Source organism: Raphanus sativus, chromosome 4, assembly GCF_000801105.2.
Source record: "Raphanus sativus cultivar WK10039 chromosome 4, ASM80110v3, whole genome shotgun sequence".
NCBI lineage: Eukaryota > Viridiplantae > Streptophyta > Magnoliopsida > Brassicales > Brassicaceae > Raphanus > Raphanus sativus.
The window spans coordinates 46028639-46047359 of record NC_079514.1 but is presented as its reverse complement, the minus strand read 5'-3'; the positions used below and the strand labels follow the sequence as shown (position 1 = coordinate 46047359).

At 34.4% G+C, this 18721-nt stretch overlaps 1 protein-coding gene across 1 annotated transcript; it reads left to right on the top strand.

Moving 5' to 3' along the window:
- Nucleotides 1-14934: 14934 nt before the first annotated feature.
- Nucleotides 14935-18179, top strand: LOC108848950 (IQ domain-containing protein IQM3). The gene is made up of 9 exons (XM_018622421.2): nt 14935-15315; nt 15424-15538; nt 15982-16047; nt 16205-16293; nt 16446-16533; nt 16626-16772; nt 16879-16971; nt 17138-17239; nt 17453-18179. The coding sequence occupies exons 1-9, from the start codon at nt 15077-15079 to the stop codon at nt 17882-17884; spliced, it is 1371 nt and encodes a 456-aa protein (XP_018477923.1). The 5' UTR covers nt 14935-15076; the 3' UTR covers nt 17885-18179.
- Nucleotides 18180-18721: the final 542 nt, after the last annotated feature.

Below are 18721 nucleotides of genomic sequence, written 5' to 3'. Positions count from 1 at the left end.
TCGGGAGACATCTTGATGTTATATTATAGTTTTCGTGGAGAAATAGAACATCGATCCATGCATATTTCATGCGATTACTATATTTTTAGCTTAATGTATATAAATGATTGTATAAGATGATGAGAGAGACAACAAAATGTTAGAAACCTAATGGTATACAATTACTACACCAAATTAACATCAAGTAGTTAAAAACCGAAAAAAAACTTAGTTAAAAACCAGAAAACTTAGATTAAATCAAAAATTTTGAATCATGAAGCATGTGAAGAGTTATGAATAGGTAAGAGAGAAATTGAAAAGGATTTATACAACATACAACAAATAACCTATCAAATATTTTTTTTATTCTTCATTATATTTGACTGGTTTCATTTATAGTTTTATAAAAAAATCATATTCTATTTTTTAAACTATACAAAGAAAATGATAGAATACAACAAAATTATGTTAATTTCAAAACTCTAACTTTTTTTCTGAAAACTTTGTAATTTGATGGAAGATCAAAATCAAAATCTATTTAAACAAGATAAACCAAAATTTTCCTTTTATATATAATAGTTCTTTATCAGTTGATAAGTCTCTTAGTTTAACCAAATGATCATGTGCTTCAAACCATTTTGAAAAACAAAATTCATATAAACTTGCGACTCTTTCATGTGATTCTTAAAGTCTGCTGCAATAAAGCGAACATAATCTCAATATGTGAAGTGCATTGTATAAAATTTCGATGTCGGCACATAGTTTCTGGTAGAAGACATGGTTTTGACAGTGTCAGATAAAAAACAACAAAAAAATAGAAGAAACATAACGGTACCAAACATTTTTGTGAAAGAATTAAAGAGTAAATAATACTACCAAACATATAACCTTTTTGTGAAAGTGGAGGATGCTTGGGACTACAGAATATATGTTCTAGAAGTTACAAGTAGTTGCTTAGTTTTTGGTCTCCTGTGAACTTTCATTTTTTACTAGAGCAGGTCACCTAAATAGACGTGTAAGCCTACAATCAGGTTGAGGTCATGCGAAAAAACATGGAAACCATGAAGAAACATGTAACTTTGCAAAAACTAGTCATGCTGGAAAAAGGTAATATCAGACACTGAAAAGCAAGAATGCACCATATTATCAGGTGAATAGATGAGGATGATTAGATGCATGTTAAGCTAGGGTGTACTACTCTTCCAACGCTTATGGAAGACATAACATACACTACTAATCAAAGGAGAGGTAAACTGGATCTGATAAGGCTGCTTCAAAATTCAACTCAAAGGCTCTCACATCTATTTTCTCATAGATAGATCTTAACCAGTTCAAGATCTTGAATTCGAGTCATCAAAAGATGCTTGGGATACCTTGACCAATCAATTCAAAGGTGATACTAGTGTGAGAAGAACCAAAATTGATCATCTAGCTTCGAAATTTGAGAACTTGCGAATGGAAGATGAATCCACTGCTAGTTTTATATCAAAGATAAGATTTGTAGAAAATGAAGCCTCAGTTCTTGAAAAGAATACGAAGATAGCTAAAAAAATATTGAGATGTCTGCCACCACGTTTTGTTCTCAAGATTTCCATGAACACCAATAATATAAAATTTGATCAATTTGCTGACCTCACAAAATTTCAGGATCTTAGAGAGAATCAATGAGCTGCATGATGTGTAAGAAGTTTACTAAGTAGACAAGTTGCAAGCAACAACTATATCATTTGGATACTTAAGACTCAATCCAAAACTAGAACGATTCAAGACACAGAGAATACAAGTTCATGGTTAATCCAACCCAAATAGATGAGTTTTGAAGTTAACCAAACTAACAAAATGAACGTAATTCCTATCAACAACCAAGCAAATATTTAATCAAAGTTAAAAAGTAGACTCATGGGATATATCAATTGATTAGGTGATCTAATGTTAATCTAGGAAGATAACCAAACATTCTGAATACTAATCCTTAGGTCTAAAAACACACAATTATACTGAGCCACTTTCATGATCTTAATCTATATACTAATCATGCATGTAACATTAACTCCCATTTGCGAATCACATTCAAGTATGCATTAATCACAAATCCATACAACCACAAATCACATTAAGCATCAATTCTCTTTGACCTAACATGCTAAGCACTAAAATTGGTTCATTTAAGCATTTCATCAAACATGGGCATGAAACAACCTATGATCTTGATTCATGAATTTTTAATCTAGCACAAAACACTTCAAACAAGTATGATTATATATTAAGCACTAAGCATCCTGAATCATCACCAAATTAACTCAATCTACATAATCCATGAGTTTAAAAACTGATTACTAACTAATCACAATGAAGTATACTAAGTCCAAGCTAAATCTAGAGATAAACATAGTGAGAGATAATCACTATACCTCAGGGGCCTCAAAATGACTTTGGATGCTCTGATTGTGCTCGGATCTGGGGTTCTTGTTTGGCGACGCTGCCAACGCTGTCCTAGCCTCTTTGTCTCGCTCTAACCGTTCTCTTTCTCAGCTTGTTTAAAGGTTTCTTTAGAGCTTCTCCTTCCAGCTCAGAGCTGGGTGAATTGTGGTTCTCGAGGCTGTACAGGGAGGACCCATATTCTTTAGTTTGAGATACAACTGCTATAGCGTGCTCTGACGATATTTTGTAGCTTCTCTTCCGCTGGTCGATGTCTAAAGGTAGGGTTTTCAGGATGATCCACCCCAAAGGAGTCCTTGTCTGAAGGCGGTCTTCGATCCCATCTATTCCACATGTTGTTATGGAGGTGCTCAGTCAACTCCCTCCATGCTGTATCTTTCCTCCTTGCTTACATCCTATTGAAGCATATATGTCTTTCTTTGATGTTTCCCGCCGCATCTTTTGGCCATGTGACCGGTTGAGGGTTTTGTTTGTACCGCACTTGACCAGAGCTTACTCTTCATCTTCAGCAGTGGATTGTCGGGTTTATGCTCTCGCATTATGCTGTGTTAGATGTGGTTCTTGTTTGATCGGCGTCCTCATCCTGCGGTGCCCCAGATCCGTTACCAACTACGTCCTTTGAAGCCGCTTGGAGCCACCATTTGATAAGTGTCTGTCTGAACGACTTATAGCTATTCTCTTGGTCCCTTCTGGTGACTGAAAAGTGATATATTCGGAAAATTATCTTGTAACGTCCATACCGCGGCTAATGGGCCACCCACGCCCGCTCTCTCGGCCGGTGGCCCCATCCCATCCAACGGTCGGTCCATAATTTTTTTGAAGGCTCGAAATCATTGTCTACTGATCATGCAATCACCACATGACCTATACCCGTTCTTTGGCCTCACTTTCACGGTATCGTAAATCACTTCCCGATAGATCACCCATCCTTTCACTACTCCAGCTCAAGCACGCTTAACTCTAGAGTTCTAAACGGATGTGTGACGGAAAAGGTAAGTCAACTTTGGTGACATAGGTAGCCAAATCAATTCTCTTAAGTCTTTTTCACATATCACAACTTGGGATGTTACACTTCACCCTCTCTCAAAGAATACAACGTCCTCGTAGTGCCCCGCGACAGGTTTCAAGATGCTTTCCGGGTCAGAACCGAGATGGTTAACCAGCTCTGATACCACTTGTAACGTCCCGATCACCCACGGCTAATGATCCATCCACGCCAGCACTCGGCTCATGGGCCTCATCTCATCAGATGGTCGGTCCGTTAATTTCCCGAAGGCTCGAAATCACTGTCTAATGACCCTGCAATCACCACATGACATTTCCTCGTGCTTTGGCTTCACTTACACGGTATCGTGAATCACTTTCCGATAGGTCACCCATCCGTTCACTACTCCAGCTCAAGCATACTTAACTTCGGAGTTCTAAATGGATGTATGACGAAAAAGTAAGTCAACTTTAGTGATATAGGTAGTCAAATCAATTTTTTAATCTTTTTCACATATCATAACTTGGGAAGTTACATAATTATTATCTCTTGTCCTAGTATCACTTATTAATTTTAATCTTCTCTTTTGTCAGATTGTTTTGCTCTTAATCTTAGTTTTTTAGGTTTATTTTCTTTTTCTTTTTGCGACCTTTAAGAATAGAATGGTCTAACAATCATTATGGTTCAATCACAATTATAACCAAACCTTCATTTATTGTAATGACATTTACTTTCTAGCAAAAAAAATACGAAATAAATAAATATATACACCACCATAAAAATAGAGTTAGGAGAAAATGGCCGTACACGTAAACGAGTAAATTAATGGGAATCACATGCATAGAAGGTGAGTTGTTTGTTGTCGTACGAAGAAAAACGTAAGTAAGATGTCCGATCACGTACGTCACATGCGTCTTCCGAGTAATTTCTACGTTATTCACTATTGAACCAAACAATTAAGTAACTTCCGAGTAATTTATATTTATATCCATACAATCCCATATTTTCCTACTTTTCTATCTACACGCACTAGAATAACGTGACAAACTAGGTCCATGCATGCTTCGTGTCCATTATTATATTTCTCATGTTAGTGGTATTTTATGTATACAGAGGATCATATATCACATGTGATTAAGGAATAATGTTATGCAATTAATGGTTATACCAACTACAGTATCAGTACACCAAATCAAACCAATACCATAGTAATCAGATAATAAAGAACTAGATTTTGACCCGCGCTTTTGAAACGCGGAATATTTTACGATGAAAAATTTCACTAATAATTTAACAAATATTTTGGTTATTTTTAAAGAGTGTGTATTTAAAATATTTTTGCATTTAAATCAATATTTTTAAATTTAACCCGATTGTGATTATACCGGTTAATCCGGAGATCTGACAATTCAATTTATGTTTTTAAAATATTCATATTAAAAAATCACTAAAACCCGAGACTAACCGATTGAACTGATGGATGACCGATATGTAATCTAATTGGATTTAAATTGTAATAGTTTCATAATTTGTAATCTTATAATCGAAATTTTAAAGTTCACTATTTTGCAATTTATGAAATTATGACGTTTCTACAAAATTTTAAAGAGAAAATGATAGATATAAAATAACTAAGATTAATTATTGTATTATTTAGAAACATTGATAGTAGTATAAAAAATATATTGTTTGGAAATATTGATAGTAGTATAAAGAAATAAGTATATTGTTTGGAAACATGGATAGTAGTATAAAGAAAGGAACATTAGGGACTTAATGTATGTTTAACTATAAAGTATAAAGGTGTATTTAATTTAAAAACTTACAAAATAAATGTTAGGTCCAACAGAATGTTTCTGTTTTAATAAGACAGATATTTTTAAATTTAACCCGATTGTGATTATACCGGTTAATCCGGAGATCTGACAATTCAATTTATGTTTTTAAAATATTCATATTAAAAAATCACTAAAACCCGAGACTAACCGATTGAACTGATGGATGACCGATATGTAATCTAATTGGATTTAAATTGTAATAGTTTCATAATTTGTAATCTTATAATCGAAATTTTAAAGTTCACTATTTTGCAATTTATGAAATTATGACGTTTCTACAAAATTTTAAAGAGAAAATGATAGATATAAAATAACTAAGATTAATTATTGTATTATTTAGAAACATTGATAGTAGTATAAAAAATATATTGTTTGGAAATATTGATAGTAGTATAAAGAAATAAGTATATTGTTTGGAAACGTGGATAGTAGTATAAAGAAAGGAACATTAGGGACTTAATGTATGTTTAACTATAAAGTATAAAGGTGTATTTAATTTAAAAACTTACAAAATAAATGTTAGGTCCAACAGAATGTTTCTGTTTTAATAAGACAGATTGGATATGACTTTTACAATCACAATAATTGGTATCAAAACGGTTGACAAATTTTTTTATAAAAATACCAAAAGATCCTTCAAAATATGAATGATACCTTCGAATTAGGAAATGAAATATGTGGTAGAAATCAAATCAGAAGATCATGGAAGTTTGTTGTGGAAAATAAGATGAATGTGGTCTTTAGTTTGGAGTATCAAATTATTTTCCATGATGGAAAACTATACAAAGATCTATACTATTAAAGCAGAATCCCTACTAGGATTATGCCCTTAGTTTTCAAGTTATTTACGATGGAGTGCCACTGCCATTTAAAAAAAATCGCCAGCATTAAATATAACCAATGGAATTCATATTTAATATAAACCAATAACATTACAATGATATTTACTATACTTCCATTTTTGTCACATTTTTTTAAGCCAATTACATTCAATAATTCTCTCTAATTACATTAAAGCATCATAACTGATAATTCACGTATGACTACTATGAACACAATTTACTTAATTATGCAATTTTGAATATTTTGAAGTTTATAGTTATGATAGTTTCCAAGATTTCATTTTTATTGATATATATCTTTAAAATACTTTTTGTAGATATTGGAAAGTACCTATAAATAATAAAAGATTGATATTCCATAAAGTTGTTATGTATATGTTACGTGTATCATACATCTGTATGTAATCGATGTGTCAATTGTATATTATATATTAATGTTATAAAATTGAAGAAATCATTCCTAATTATTGGTGGATATCTTTGACGATTTTTTTTATTTTATATACAGTGAAACCTCTATAAATTAATAATGTTTGGACTACACCAAAACTATAATTTTTTATTAATTTATAGAGATTATTAATTTATCAAGATACTATCGATTATTAATTTAAAGAGTTTATACTGTATGTTACTTTTTTTAACTAATGAGTTTTTTTGTAACTGCTTCAACTAATGGGTTTAAGAATGGATATTCTCTCAAGTTGTTAATTCAGTGAATCAAGTTGTGGTTGATGTTCTTACAATTTCATATTTTATGGTTGTTCTATTAAATATGTAAAATATTTAATAAAATACAATGGGTTGAACACAAATATTAACTCAGTTTTTATAAAATTATTATAAAAATTACAAATGCAAAACGGGTTAAAATATATTATAATTTTCTTTAGTTTCATGTCATAAAAAAAGTTGGAATCTAACAAATTATATATAGAGCTTCGTAATATATATTTCAAATTATTTTTACAAACACAAAACGATATCACAAAATAAAGTTTCATTTTCTATTAATAAATTTAAGCTAACATAATAAACTATGCAGTCATAACAAAACTAAATTTATAAATTTTAATAAAATATTTCTCATAATAATTTCAATTTTATAATTATAATATTATAAGGATGGTTTTAATTATTTTCATTCCTAGAAATTTAGCACAACTTTAAAACGAATAAAACAAATTTTATAAATTCACAAAATATATAAAAACTGTTTGAAATTATAATTTCTATTTAAAGAATTTTGTTAAACAAAAATAATCCCGCGCTTTGAAAGCGCGGATAAAAATCTAGTTGTTTAATATATTATGAGAAGTTTAACTCTAATTAGTACAAAACCTTTTAGAAAGAAAACCAAAAAATAAATTAATGTGGATTTGACTTTAAAACCTAAAGTAAACAATATTATATTAATCGGATAATAAAGAGTTTGATGTATGCTTTCACAATCCAAACAAACAACGCATCAAGTAAAATCCATTAAGAATTTCATATTAATTAATAATAATACCCTCCTATTACCATACATAGATTAATTATTCGGTCTGGACAAATACACAAAAACAATTCAAACCAAACAGCCAAATTTAACTCTTTCTTAAGAACAATTTTAATTTATTTATTATCAACTAGGTTCAATTCTTTTGAATGGAAAGTACCTTGAAACCAAAGTCAACTTAGCCTACCTCCCCGCAAAAGTCCAGCATACCATATCTCAGAAAGTCAGAATTAGTTTAGGTTTTGGTTGTTCAAATATATTTCGACTATAGCAAAACATAAAATTACAAATAGCATATAAATTTAAATAGAATTTAAAAATTCAAGGATGATAATATCATGAATAGTATATTAACATTTCGTATATGTAGTTATTACCTATATGCTCATTTCACACCATAGTCATATACTAATATAGGGAAAGTAATAAATTAGATTAGATCTTACACTTAATTTTTTTCTTCAGTATTTATAGTACTTAATGCGCAATGATGTTTTTTCATCTACTGTGTAATGATTGTGTAATGATTATAACCAACTAATTGATGATGAATTAATATGATAAGATTTATTATATATAAATAAACTTAACTGAAGTTAATTTGTCTCTCTCTCTTCTCTCCTCCAGTCTCTCTCTTCTTAATATTTTTTCCGGTATAAATCTGCATTCAGCCAGCCCGCAGTGGGGAACATGGTCACCGGGGAGTAATTCTTGGGTTCATTCCTTGGGCCTCTAGGTTCATCTATCCATAGGAGTTCGCCATTTTGTATTTAATATTTTTTAAAAAAAGAAAACAAAATATTGTCATATTTTTAAAATTAAAAGATAAGAATAAATAAAAAATAATATTAATTGGAAACAAAAAACACTTTTTAAAAAAATAATTTTAATGCCATCGACAAAACACTATACCCTAAATACTAAACCCTAAATGCTATATCCTTAACCTTTGAGTAAATCTTAAACCCTTGGATAAATCTAAAATTCTAGGGTTTATGATTTATCCAAGGGTTTAAGGTTTACCCAAGAGTTCAGGCTATAATATTTAGGTTTAGTGTTTTGCTGACGGTTCTAAAATTACTTTTAAAAAATCAAGAACTTAGAATTTGTCCAAGGGATTAGTGTTTACCCAATGGTTTAGGGTTTAGGATTTAGGGTTTAGCATTTTGCTGATGGTATTAAAAGTTTTTTTTAAAAATATTTTTTCAACTACTATTATTTTTTATTTTAATTATTAAGTTTTTATCTTTTAGTTTAAAAAAACATAATATAACTTGAAAATATTTTATTTCATTTTTTAAAAGATATTAAATATAAAATGGTGAACTCCTATTGGTGGGTGAACCTAGAGGTTCACCCTAGGGAGTGAACCCAAGAATTGCTCGTCACCAGGAGCATCCTCTTCTCACTTACCTTTTTGTTATTTTCTCCGTTTCTCGTATCCTCTTCTTCTATATCGTCTTCCTCGGAATTGTGGCTTAACTTCAACACGGTTCGTTTTAACTTCAACGCGAGCCAGGGTGGGTTGTGAGTGGACGAAGTCGGCATTTAGGGTTTGGCAGTAGCGAGTGTAACTCTTCCGGACTGTCCTAGGCATAGATCGAACCACCAGCCAACAATCAAACAAAAACATCACCGACAGAGCGACCAACACCAAAGGTTGGAGATGAAAGGCCAACCGGCCAGCCAACAATCAAACAAGAACACGACTGATCGTCCAACCCAACACCCTGATCCGGAAGCGCTACGTGACGGGATAGGGAAGATCCGGTCAGAGTCACAAGATTTACTCCACGACTTAGACATGTTCATCCACTAACTCGTTCCGCTAAATCAATGTATAAGGCTTTGCAACCCGTACCAAGAGTAACGGTTTCCGTTAGATCAAGACCTAAGGCTTTTCAACCCGTACCAAGACCTAAAGTTGTGTTGGACCGGACTAATCAATTATCAGAGTATTCATGATGCGCCTATAAAACAATTACTTTATTAATTTAAAGAAATATTCATAGAATAATACAAGACTGGGCCTGGCCTAATGCCAGATCGAATCAACACAACAACTAATAACTAATCATCCTTACTAAAGCAACCTGCAAAAAGGACAATAGAGTTGAATGAGTAACCTTATGTCATCCAGTGAGCTGGCGGCCTCTACCCGCAACCTAGAAACTAATCCAGACAATCCAAAATAACAGTCAATCTAGCCTAAGTAAGCAATCAAAGCAAAGGCTAAACAATCAATCACAATTTACTATCTAATCAAACCGTTACTAAGTTAGATTTGGTCTCATGTCATGATCTGACTTTAAGTAACGGGAACCTGCATGAAAATAAGTCAACAACCAATCCCTAGTTAACCATATATACTCCTGAGTTCAGTACTCATGTAGTGTTAGACACTTAGACTATACAAGTATCATTAACCAGTCGGCCAACAATTAGAGATCAGCCAACCAATGATACCGTATAGCTTATAATGTTCACCACTCTTCACTAGCAATCACTCAACAATATAAAAATCAACTTCGGGTCTACACTAACCAAAGAGACACCAAACCTAATTTGGTAACAAATCCGGAATTAGATCTCAATCTTATAAACCTGCAAGTAAATCAATTAACCACAATCACAATAACAATAAGATACTAACTACTACTCAAGTCCACCTTGTAGCACCATATCTCGGTGGTACACTTACTCTAGGGTTCCATAACCCTCTATGACACTTTAACACAAACACAACATTCTAACCCGGAAAATGGGGACTTCGTGTTCATCCACTCTATCGGCAATATCCTATCTCCCTACCACAAAGGCCAGAGAAGGAACTTTCAACTGAATGAGACCCACAGTCATTCCGGTCACCGCACGACAGCCCACAGTCCTTCGGGTTACTGCCACATTACACCCTCGTGTGATACTCAGCCATAGGCAATGATCATGTCTCTCTGAGTCTTCCCGATCCAGCGTATAAGGGGTTTCCTTGAACCCGCTGAATACGAGGGAGAGGAAAAACTGATCAACCCCCAAAAAAGCCTAGTATGGACGGGTTACACACATACACACAACCCTATCCAAGACTCTCGATTCTACGACACTAACAACTAGTACCAGTAATCCAGTCTATATGGCATAAGATCCCGAGTACTAACACCCAATCAACTAAACAACAATATCATAAATAAATAACTCAACCAAATAGTCACTCCCTTACCAAGAGCTCACTAACCTCAATCAACAAGATTAACTAAATAAGCAAGAATTTAATTAATCCTAACAAGCAATCAACTCAATCAAAATGTTACCTAGATAGTTCAGCCTCCTACTATGAAACTATCTTTAAAGATAACGGGAACCTACACTCAACCATATCAACACACAAGAATAGAAACATGATGCATCCTAGCCCTAGTCCTAGTCAGGTTATTAATTCAATCTTAATTCCATTTCATCTCAGCTTAGTCCGTGCTAAACTGAGTCCGGTTTAATAAATAAAATAACCCTAAGGACTCGACCATGCAATAATGTGAGCATTCTACTCTATATGCAACTCGATCTAACCTAAGTTCCAAGTGGAACTCAAACAAAACCAACTCACAATGTTCTTTGCCAATAAGCAGCTGGTTGATCAGAGTAAACTTACCCAAAATCCAATGCTGACATCTTGAATGAACTGGACCAGACTGATCTGGACTTTGACAGAACCTCCCCTTATACTGGTATGGACATAACTCAACTCGAGCAGAACCTTCTTTAGATGCTGGACGATTCCTTCAGAATTCCGGGCGGAGTATTGAACCATGATCTCGACTGAACTGAACCCGTGGAACTGAATTGAACCATGACCTCGACTGAACTGAACCCGTGGAACTGAATTGATCTTGGACAGGACCTCCACTTGTTCATCAGAGAAAATGACTGTCTTGGACATAATGATTTTGGCAGAGCTTCCGCGTAACAATCGCAGAAAATATTTGATTGGACAGAACTCGCCTTCTCGATGGATTATCGTTATTCAAAAATTACTACTCTCTTTAAAAAAAACTCTCTCTCTCTCTCTCTCTCTCTCTCTCTCTCTCTCTCTCTCTCTCTCTCTCTCTCTCTCTAGCCACATTTTTGAAGTTTCTTTGGTGTGTAATGGATGGCTGAAACTGAAGGGAGGAGCTGGGTATTTATAGAAATCTTCGGCCACTGAGGACGAGCCACACTAGCGACTATGTGTCAGCCGACATGCTTCCGGTTGTATGCGCGGTGACACACGGTCGCACACATGTCTTGCTGCATGACTCAGTCATAAGTCACATGCAGAGAGACACACCCACGTACAGATGGCTTGTTGCATGGCTGAAGTTCATGCGTCGTGACACACCGCCCTCTACATGTCGATCAGCATGTTTTCGATTGCAGATACTGTGACACTTCGTGCTATGGCATGTCAAGCTGCATGTACCACTCCCATGCACGGAGACACCTAGAGCTAATGCATACACTCAGCTTCTTAGACAGTTGACACCACGTCTGATCACATGCATTGAGACACCTCGAGCTTCTCGGTTCATTTATCTGATTTCGGTCCTTTTGGCATATTTTCGACATGCAATCAATCCTGAATATTTTTCTGATCCCGTTCTGATGCGCTGAATATTTCTAATAAACTTCAAATTAATTCTGAACTTAACAGAAAATATATCTCGAGCCTCCGGCTTCTTCGAAAAAATTTCATAATACCGAAATTAGGGTTTTCGCCCAACTTCGGGTTTTACCGTCGTGCTTCAATCCCATCCTGCTTGCTTCCCGTCCTGGTTAATTCCTGCCCTGCTTCTGACTCATTATGTCTCCAAAATTAAATATTTTACTAATACAAAGTTTTTCAAAAAACTTCGTGCATCGGAAACGTCATGCTTCTAAAACGTCGTACTTTCAAAAAGTTATGCTTCCAAAACATCCGTCTGATCAATCTAACACATTCTCTAACCATGTTCAAGCAGCTTATTCAACCCATGGTTAACTCACGATCTATTCTTCGACCACTTCATATTTTAAAATTTCCCGATCGATCCTTATTGCCCACGACTCGACCACCAAGTTGATGCTCGACCACTCTCCCATTTTCTCCGAACCATGTTAAGTTTTATATGATCAAAACTAAACATTCTTCATCATTCTTTGATTCCCAAAATATTTGCTCCAAATTCTGACTTTGTCGATTTTTACCATTTTACCCTTTCGGGAGGGTTACTACAGCGAGTATATGAGATTTTCACCTTTTCTCGATCTAGTCCCCTGTTGGCGGTGAGAGCACGTGAACGTGAATGAATGACACCTCCTTTCCAGATCTTGTGGGCTTGCGGTTCTTACTCTTGATTTGGAGTTGATTGGTTTGGTGTCGCCGCAGCTTTGTCATCTCTCGGTGTCGTGCGGTGACCTCCTCCCTCTTCTTCCGACCAAATAATACTCTAGACTCTCTTTGGAGACGCGTCTGTCGAGGTCCTAGTGTGTAGTCATTGGTTTGTTTCTCGACTGGGCCGTCTATGACCTGTGTTTCTGACTTCTCCGGCTGCCATTGCTACTTTGTCTCCTCGTTTTTACATTGCTGTTGTGGTGCTATATCACATCTAATTATTGTGGTCCCCTACCATTCTGGCTCTTCGGTGTTATCAATACTCTCTGTTGTGGTCTCTCAGACGAGGCTCTGTATATATTAAATATGACTCATTATTTTTATTAACAAAAGTATAAAATTAATATACATATATTATACTATAAATACATCTATATTATTTATAAATAAATAAATTATATATCATATACTAAATTTATGATAATTTTATATATGAATCATTTACTGTTTTATCAATCAATCTATTAAATATATTTATGAGAGCATGCAATTTCTATAACATACTGGTATTGTTTTATCATGTGTTTTACCAATTAAAGCCCAATTACACATTTTCGGTTATCTGTAAACTTGTGATAAGATATTATTTCCGGCAATTTCAAATGATTTAAATGGAAAAATATGATATTTTACTGATTATTGAATTAGTTTACATTTCTGTTCAGACTCATAAAGTTATTACATAGGAATTAAAAAGAATAGTATGATTTTTATATATTTTTTAATATCATCCATTAATTGAATCATAATTTGTACATACCAAAAACAATAGTTGTAAAATTGTATATGGATGTCACTTCATTGAGGAATGGCTAATTATGGTGGAATTGCTCTAGTTCATGCTTTGGACCAAAATCCAAATAACCAATGATATGGAAAGCAATGTGTGGTTTTCGACGTCGTGTTGTAAATGAAGAAAAATATCAATAAACCCCTTATTTAAAGAGAAATGGTAGGAATGGTTTTGTTAGGTGGCGTCAGATAAATGAGAAGAACACAAAAGAAGAAACCTAATGGAACCAAACTTGCATAAAATGAAAATAAAGATGCTTGAAACTGCAGAAGAATAATCTTCAGATATAAGAAACTACTAAATAATCTCTTCTACTAGCTAGATTCAAGCCTGGCATTGCATGTTTTCAGATGCAAGTGGTGTTACTTAATCTAGATTCTTTTGGATAACAAGACCATTTGAGGTTAATAAATCGTTTCAAGACCCCCCATGAACTTTTGCATAACCATTATTATAAAAACCCGTATCATGAAGTATTCAATATTATGAATTACTCATTCCGTTTCATTTTAATTGTTTTTCTAAGTTTATTCACACAGATTAAGAAAACATATGATTTTATATATTTTCAAGATAAAAACACAATTACCTATACATCTAACCACATTTCAACCAATTGAAAAATAAAATAGAGAATTTTTTTAATAAAATTTTGCATTGAAACTCTAAAAGGACAGTTATTTTGAAACGAAATTTTTTCCCTACAAGGACAATTAAATCAAAACGGAGGGAGTACTAATCTTTGATGGTCATATATGTTTTTCATGCGAGCACTGATCTGACTTACAATTTTTTAATTATCGTATTGGCTTTTGTGACCTTGACACGAGTTAAATAGTGTTCTCTACTTCTCCTAATATTAACTTCCTGGTAGACAGCCAGACATATTTTTGATATTCCCAGCTGTAAGTGTTACGAGTTGTTTGTCCATATAATTATTTCATCCAGAATTAAAAATATTTTTATCTTCATTTCATTTTTGGCAATAATTTCACCATGTTACCTGTCATTTCCCACAAGTTAAACAGAAATGGAGTATATTTTTGTTGACAAAAATGATAAAAGAAACAAATTTAGAATAAGAAAATCCAATAAAGAGAAAGAAATGGTCCTCGGTTAGAGACGAGGCATTTATTATATATATAAATACACACCAAACGCTGATGGCAGAGAAACACAAGTCTTTCCCTCGGATCTTCTCTACATATTGACAGATAAACTGCGACCCATAGTCTTGTTCAGACATTAAAGATCGAAGTAAGTTCTCTTTAACTTAGTTCTCAGAAGAGAAGAAGATGCAGGTCGTCGCCAACTTCGATTTCCAGCCTTCTCCGTTCGCTAACACTGCAGGAGAGATCCTCATTTCTCCGGTAGGCCGCCCAGGTGAATCTTTTGTAAATATCACCGACGTGCTTGAAGGCGCGAGCGACGACTCGCCTCCTAGCTTGGCGGCGGTGAAAGTACAGAAGGTTTACAGGAGTTATCGCACGCGCCGAAGATTAGCGGACTCTGTGGTAGTAGCCGAAGAGCTCTGGTAAATCCTTTTTTTTTGTTGTTGAACAAAGAACTCTGGTTAATTAGAACTTTAACTATATGGAGGGATTAGTTTGAGAGATTAAAGCTAATTAGTGACTGAATGAAGGTGGCAAGCGATGGATTATGCGAGGTTAAATCATAGTACAATCTCATTCTTCGATTACTCAAGACCTGAAACTGCAGTCTCCAGGTGGAATCGTGTGAGCTTGAATGCTTCTAAGGTATGCCCTGCTCCTTTTTGTTTTAATATAAATAAAGAAAAAAAGAGAAGTTAACGTTAGAAGACTGTCAATTAAAAAAGAAGTGACATTTGTGCTTCCTAAAATCAAGATCCATTTTAGAAAATTTAGTGGTAGCGATTTTGATTTTTGGTAAGAATGGAAGATTTCTGTAAAAAAAGTTACAAAATCTGGTTACATACCATAAACATAAATTGTATTTATTATTATCATTAAAATTCTAAAAATATATATTCAGTAAAAAAAGATCCATTTAATATATATATATATATATATATATATATGTTTAAGAATTATTTCTCACTACTATTATCTGAAAAATGTCTCAGATTATTATAATATTGAGAAATTTTTTTTTTTTTGAAAAGAATATTGAGAATTTTTTCCAACTGGTTTAAATAAGCATGTGATTTGGTTATGGTTAGGTGGGGAAGGGTCTGTCCATAGTCGACAAAGCTCAAAAACTGGCGTTCCAGCATTGGATTGAAGCAGTAACTTTTTAAAACCCGTTTTAGCATCAATTTCTTAATCTCTTTTTCTTACTGCTGGTTAATATTCAGATTAATTGCAAAAATATATATGCAGATTAATTGAATTTTTTTGGTATAACAAGTATATACTAAAATATATAGTTTATATTATAATCAGATTGACCCTAGGCACCGGTATGGACACAACCTACATGTGTACTATGAAGAATGGTGTAAAGCTGATGCGGGCCAGCCATTTTTCTACTGGTATGTTTAACCTTCTCAAACCAAATATTCTCTCGGTTTATTTAAACCAGTTATTGCCTAAGGTTCCTTTTGTTATTGTTTTCTTGTGGTTCAAGAAATTGGATTGATATGAATCTTATCTGTAACTTCTATGAAATATTGGTTTTTTGTAGGTTGGATGTTGGAGATGGGAAAGATCTGGATCTTATAGATTGTTCAAGGTCGAAGCTTAAGCAGCAATGCATCAGATATCTTGGTCCTGTATGTGCCATGTTTTTCCTATCAAATTTTAATGTTTTTTCTTTTTACATATTTTGAGGAGCTCTCATGTGAATCTTTTCTCCGGTAAACAGCAAGAGAGGGAAGAGTATGAGTATGTGATCATCGATGGGAAGATTGTTCACAAGTTAACCGGAAGTTTTTTACACACCATGCACGGATCTGAGGGAACAAAATGGATCTTTGTTATGAGTACTTTCAAGCAACTCTATGCCGGTCTGGTAGGTTTTCTTGAAAACCTGTTTAATCTTTGTGTTTGTTATAGCTTGATATAGTTGCTAAGAAGTTCTTTAAGGGTCTTTTTGTTTTGGTTTATGTATACTTCAGAAGAAGAAAGGAAGGTTCCATCACTCAAGTTTTTTGGCCGGAGGAGCTACACTAGCCGCAGGGAGAGTGGTAGTTGACAATGGAGTTCTCAAGGTAATTTACTAGAATGCTCGCGATTGTTTCATAACACCAGTTTATATGTCTGCATTTGTATTTGCATTTACGTTTACTGTAGTGACTTTTATTTTACATTTTTTTCGAAATAGTAAAAAAGAGTTCTAATCATTATTATTCTCCGTTGTTATGTATGTTTTTTCAGACAATCTCTGCTTACAGTGGACATTACAGGCCGTCAGACGATAGTCTGGAAACCTTTCTCTCGTTTCTCAGAGAGAATGAAGTGAGCCTAGATGATGTTGAGGTACACTATTGTTCTACTCAACCTTATACACAAATCAAATTTTTTTTTGTCATGAACAGTTTTACATTAATCTTAACAAAAATCAACAATTTAGGGGATCCTATGGATAATAACTTTTTAAAATTTAGAGGTCAATGCGAATGTTTCATTTGATTGTATTGAAGAGGAGACTACTTGAGAGCTAATAGTATTAGTTACTTTTGTCTTGTATAGGTGCACAAAGCTAGTGAAGATTCTGACAATTACGATGACTACATTAAACCCAACGGAGATGAAACCAAATCTTTCAAGAAAGAGAATGCAACGTCATGCAATGCAGAGACTGAAATGGATAAAAACGGCAACGGAACACATGAGGAGGCGGAAGGGCGTAGTTACCAGAGATCGCTCTCGGGTGGGCTTGAGAGCCCAAAAGCTGACGTTCCACAGAAAGCAATGTTACAAAGGATCAACTCAAAGAAACAGTCAAAATCTTTACAGTTGGGTCATCAGTTGATGCTTAAATGGTCCACTGGAGCCGGTCCAAGGATCGGTTGTGCAGCTGATTATCCGGTGCAGCTGAGAACACAGGCTTTGGAGTTCGTTAAGTTGTCGCCTCGATACCGGACCAGCACGTTGTCTCCGACCGGGAGGCCTGATCTCTGATCATATGTTTTCCTTGTTCTTTAGTAGAGTTCATCGTAATCTTCTGTGACTTGATTAAATTGTGAGTTTTATTATCTATCTTAAGTTTTTGATGTGTGTTGTTTTCAAAAAAAAAGTTTTTGATGTGTGTCTGTGGGTGTTTTTTTTCATGTTTTCCACCTGTGATGTTGTGAAGCAGAAGGAAAAGAATGCTGTTTGTTATGTTTTGTGTGAAAGCTTTTTCACTCATAAATGTTATGATAGTTCTGTTTCGGTTTTTTATTAACTGAATATACACAACCTAGTTTCTATCTTACTTAAATATTTATTACGATTAATTCTTACATAATCACTATTTAAAAATAACAAAACACATATGCAGCCCAATCGTTGCTCTCTCTCTCTTAAACTTTTCTCCAACTTCTCTCTAAAACTCAATCACCCGTTTGCCTCTCCGACGTCGGCTTCACCGCCGGTGATGTGAGAGGGCTTTGTTTCTTTTCTTATATTTCAGTCGTGCTGATGGCGTTTTTGGTTGCATGTTAACCCGAGAACTCTCTCTCCTTTTTTGGCCATGCGTGGTGAGGAAACCGACGGAGCTGCGGTGGTCCGGAAGATGCTCTCTGAAGCGGGATTCCAGATCTGGTGTCTCTTCCGTAGCATCTGCTAGAGGACGGCGGATGGAGGAGATTTTTTTCTCAGATCTGGTACCTTTGTGGAAGTGGCGGAAGTCGTGTCTTGCAGTTCTGGTGAGGTCAACGGAGAGTTTGCATGGCGAGTCAAGATTGGCTGGTGAAGGTCGTTTTCCCCAGCGAACTTCACGGCTCCGGCGAGGTTCACAGAGGCTTCTTTGGGTCG

Excerpts from the sequence above, each read along its gene's own strand:
- LOC108848950 (XM_018622421.2), top strand. The coding sequence starts at position 15,077 with ATGCAGGTCGTCGCCAACTTCGATTTCCAGCCTTCTCCGTTCGCTAAC. Across the intron at positions 16,048-16,204 it reads TCCAGCATTGGATTGAAGCA|ATTGACCCTAGGCACCGGTA; the intron begins GTAACTTTTTAA and ends TATTATAATCAG. Across the intron at positions 16,534-16,625 it reads GCATCAGATATCTTGGTCCT|CAAGAGAGGGAAGAGTATGA; the intron begins GTATGTGCCATG and ends TCCGGTAAACAG.